Source organism: Suncus etruscus, chromosome 5 (assembly GCF_024139225.1).
Source record: "Suncus etruscus isolate mSunEtr1 chromosome 5, mSunEtr1.pri.cur, whole genome shotgun sequence".
Classification (NCBI taxonomy): Eukaryota; Metazoa; Chordata; class Mammalia; order Eulipotyphla; family Soricidae; genus Suncus; species Suncus etruscus.
The window spans coordinates 2,796,968-2,801,478 of NC_064852.1; the positions used below are offsets into that span (position 1 = coordinate 2,796,968).

The 4,511-nt window shown below is 50.8% G+C and overlaps 1 protein-coding gene across 1 annotated transcript in view; it reads left to right on the forward strand.

The window, feature by feature from the left end:
- Window positions 1-3,570: 3,570 nt before the first annotated feature.
- CDK5RAP2 (CDK5 regulatory subunit associated protein 2) overlaps window positions 3,571-4,511 on the forward strand; it is a 186,699-nt gene continuing 185,758 nt past the window's right edge. The window contains exon 1 of the mRNA XM_049773793.1: window positions 3,571-3,702. Within this exon, the coding sequence (XP_049629750.1) occupies window positions 3,685-3,702 (18 nt within the window). The 5' untranslated portion in view covers window positions 3,571-3,684. The remainder of the gene's footprint in view (window positions 3,703-4,511) is intronic.

Below are 4,511 nucleotides of genomic sequence, written 5' to 3' on the forward strand. Positions count from 1 at the left end.
ATATGCTACTCCTGACCATACTTGGGAGACCATCTGGGATGCTGGGGCCAAACCCTGGTCACCTCTTTGCTAGGTTGCCGCTGTCCTATCACTGTCCTTTCACCAACTGTCTGACTCCCGTTCAGTTCTTCTACGTGTTGGTTTGTCATACAACGTCATACACACTAGACTAGAGGAATCACTGTTCCCCTTTAGGGCTCGGCCGCAGATGGTGGTGTTCCCGCTCTCGGCTGCTGAGCTGCTGAGGGAGCAGTGGCGTGCCCGGGACTTCCCAGTCAGCCGCTGGATTCCATTCGCTGCTGAGACCCAGCGGCTCTCCTGCACCTGCCCTTTGGAGGTAGATGAGGGGTGGGACCCCAGGAGATGCCAAGGAGAGAATTAGCAACCTGTGTGTGCACGCTGGAGTGTGAGGGAGCCCCCTGTCTTGCAGCATGGGCTTTGCTAAGCACTCCGCATGATTTTTGTGTCTTACAGAAGCAAATGCTTTGTCTTTCTAAATACCAGAGAGTTTCTAAGAATCAGCCCCGTTGAAGTCACTTAGAGCTAGAGGGTCCCAAGTTCTTTGCTCTGAAGGGATGGGGAATGTGCATGAGAAAGACATTTTTTAGAGGGGGCTGGAGCAATAGCACAGCAGTAAGGTGTTTGCTTTGCATGCGGCCAACACCAGCTGAACCCTGATCCGAATCCTGGCATCCCCTTGAGCCTGCCAGGATCGACTTCTGAATGCAGAGCCAGGAGTAACCCCTGAGTGTTGCCAGGTGTGACCCAAAAACCAAAAAAAAAAAAAAAAAAAGGAAGACATTTTTCTAGCAACCAGTCTCTGTGACTCTGTGATCTGGCCTATACTTCTAGAATGTTTTAGCTTCTGCACCACCTTCTGGTCTACCTTCACCGTGAACTTTGAGTACAAAATTCAGCAGTTCTGGTTTCTATCCTTCCTGCTCTTAGGCAGCAAGAAGTGGGGCATAGGCTGGCTGGTTCCTAGGCTCTTCATACCTTACTTTCCCTACTCAGCTCTGTGCTGTGCTTGGGCATGCTGCAGTAAACAGGTTCTGGGCAGATCCACCAGTCAGACAGTCAAATAGAGACGACCGTGATAAACGTTGACTTATGTCATTGGCACAGAAGGTGTTAGGGCTGTGAGAGGCAAAGAGAAGGGACCACCAGGACGTGAAGGAGACAGGCAGTCAGTGCTAATAAGATCAGCTAGGTGACTCCAGAAAGACCTGCAGAGAGAGGCAGGCCCGGGACAGAGACGGCCCCAGGACTTAAGACTTTCCTGTCTGGGGCCAGAGAGAAGCATGGAGGTAAGGCTTTTGCCTTGCATGTAGAAGGTTGGTGGTTCGAATCCCGGCATCCCATATGGTCCCCCAAGCCAGGAGTGATTACTGAGCGTAGAAACAGGAGGAACCCCTGAGCGCTGCTGGTTGTGACCCCCCCCCCCCAAAGTAAAAAGACTTTCCAGTCTGCTCAGCTGTTCCTGAGCCCCCGTTCTGCACTTGCTTTGCAACACCGAGTCCACCCCACTCTGGGCCTTTGTGAGAGACGCTCCCCTCTCTTTTCACCCCTTCAACTACCTTGAGCCTGCCTGTGGCCTCTTTGAGCTTGGACTCTCCCTGGACTGACAAAGGTTCACTTTTCTTTCCAAACTCTGTGCTTTCCTTCACTTTACTTTACTTTGTGCTTACTCCTGTTGGCTACTAGAGGACTGTCTGGAATGTGAACCCCAGGCTCAGACATCCAATTTGTGGCCTGGGTTATGCCCATGTTCTCCTGACTCATCTCCTTTGAGACTCTTCTTGGTGAGGCAGCCCAAGGCAGCCTTCTGGACACCCCAGTTTAGTTGACTTAGACTCCTCTTCTGGCTCCTTGGGTGTCCCGAGATGCATCCCAGAGGCCATGCACGGTCTGCTGCATAGACCCTCACTTCTGCCATCTGTTCTCTTTTCAGTGTCTTTAGGTCTCAGTACTGTGGCCTCCCCACCGGGCCTCGCATATGCCGGCCTGCTTGTGGCTCAGGTCTTTGGTTTCACCTGGATTATAATTTGCTCCTTCTCTCTCTCTCTCTCTCTCTCTCTCTCTCTCTCTCTCTCTCTCTCTCTCTCTCTCTCTCTCTCTCTCTCTCTCTCTCTCTCTCTGTCTCTCTCTCTCTCTCTCTCTCTCTCTCTCTCTCTTTAAATTTTGGGCCACACCCAGTGGCATTGAGGGGTTACTCCTGGCTCTGCTCTCAGAAATCGCCCTGGCAGGCTCGGGGGACCATATGGGATGCTGGGAATCGAACCCGGGTCTGTCCCAGGTCGGCTGTGTGCAAGGCAAATGCCCTACTGCTGAGCTATCTCTTGTTCTGCTCCTTCTCTTCAGGTCAACCAGATGCCCCCTTCTCGTGGGACCATCCTTCCTTGGAGATGGCCATCCTCCCCTACCATACCATCTCCTGTCCTTGGCATCCTCTTAGCTCTTGGTGTTCCTCTCCTTGTCACAAACCCTGTCTCTGGCCTGTTGTTCTGCTATGCCGGTCTCTTCTTTTGAGTGTCCTGTTGCCTTTGCCTTTGTTTTGTCCCTGTGTAGCTGCATCTAGAACAGAGCCCGGAGAGGAGCGGGCCTGTTTGTCCGAATAACGAGGTTGCTCGTTCTCTCAGCACTTAAAACTACAGGGCCTTCTGGGTGCGGGATAGATGTCTACTTCCTTCGTCTTGGTTTCCCTGACCCCAGCACAGTACAGAGGTTATAGATGGGGTTATAGATGGTCGCTGCCCTAAAGAAGCTGTGGAACTCTTTGGGAATTTACTGGTCAAGACTCAGCACCCCAAAGTAGAGAGGGCAGTTTCTAACCTGCTGCTTGCTTCCAAAAATCAGCTGTCATTGGAACACAGCCTCTTTATTTGTTTATGAATTATTGGTGGGTGTGACTGTGCCACAGGAGTTGAGGGACGGTAACAGATTTTAGGCTTTGTGTATGGCCGCAGACCCGAAAATATTTGCTGTCCATTGCTTTAAGATGAAGCCTGCCAGTGCCTGCTCCAAGTCAGTGAGACTTGCGCTGTTTGAATTACCAGTGTGAAGCTGGGACTCAATGCAGCACAGAAGGGGGCACCTGTCAGGCCAGGTTTGTTTTGCCACCTGCCCAACACATTTTTGGGGGTTCATCTTTGAACCACATGCATTATGTGGGTGCTGATTTCAAGTAATTTGGGAAGGAAGTAGAATGCTTTAAGAGGCCCAGGGTATCTAATCTTACTGGGCCTTCTGCCTCCCTTTCAGAAAAACAATTACTCAGTGCTCCCCTGGGAATCTGCCTTCTTTAAGCAAGCGGACAGAAAAGGCCCTGAGTTGTACCCAAGCCTACCAGTGTCTTTAGGATTGTTCTAGCGCTCCTCTGCCGCTAGTTTCTCATCCCAGAGGGGACAGTGTGGCCCACTCTGGGAAACACCAGGTGGAGTTTTCCTAGATTCAAAGCAGCAAATCCCAACAGACAGAAAGGAAGCCGCAGGGAGTAACTGGCCACTGTTGATGTTTTCTGCCCTGGACTCCATGGTGCTTTAGGAGTGGCTAGGCAGCGTGTGTGTGTGTGTGTGTGTGTGTGTGTGTGTGTGTTTGTGTACGTTGCTTCCCTTTGTCCCTTTTCTCTTCACAGTGCTCCCACCGGTGTCTGGAAAAACAGTGTCTCCCACCAGAGCACGGAACATGAAGGATTTTGAAAATGTAAGTGAAGATCCGGGATGATTTCACATTTGCTACCACTGTCTAGCCAGCCTGGAAGGGAGTGGGATCTCTTTATTTATTTGTCTATTTATTTTTGTTTTGGGGCTGCACATGGTGGGTTACTTCTGGCTCTGTGCTCAGGAATCACTCCTGGTGGATTTGGGGGACCATATGTGATGCCGGGGACCGAACCTAGCTCATCTGTCTTCAAGGCAAGTGCCCTCCCCACCAGGCTATTATTCAGCCCCTGGGGTGAGATTTCATGAGATGGGTCTAAACGGGGTGGCGTCAGAGTCGCCAATGGGAGGGTCAGGGTCCTGCCTGTGTTTCTCTTCTGGTGACAGTCCCTTCTTCTCTATGGTCAGCCTATGTACATGGTCCATATGGGATGCTGGGATTCAAACTGGGGTCTATTCTGTCTTGGCTAAGTGCAAAGCAAACGTCTTACTGCTGTGCTATTGTTTTGGCCCCTCGGTTTTGGGTTCTAATAGCAGCAGCAGTTTGGTGCATTTCTGGTGTCCCGAGTGGGAGGCTCTTTTTACCAGTTTTGAGAGGCCAACTTAACATTTTCGAGGGCTTTCTTCTATTGTAAAGAACATTTTTATGGCTTCCTTTGAACCCCTGCTATGACTCTTTGGGGTTATTATTATTATTATTTTTTTTTTTTTTTGGTTTTTGGGCCACACTCGGTGACACTACTCCTGGCTATGTGCTCAGAAATCCCTCCTGGCTTGGGGGATCATATGAGATGCCGGGGATTGAACCATGGTTCGTCCTGGGTCAGCTGTGTGCAAGGCAAATGCCCTACC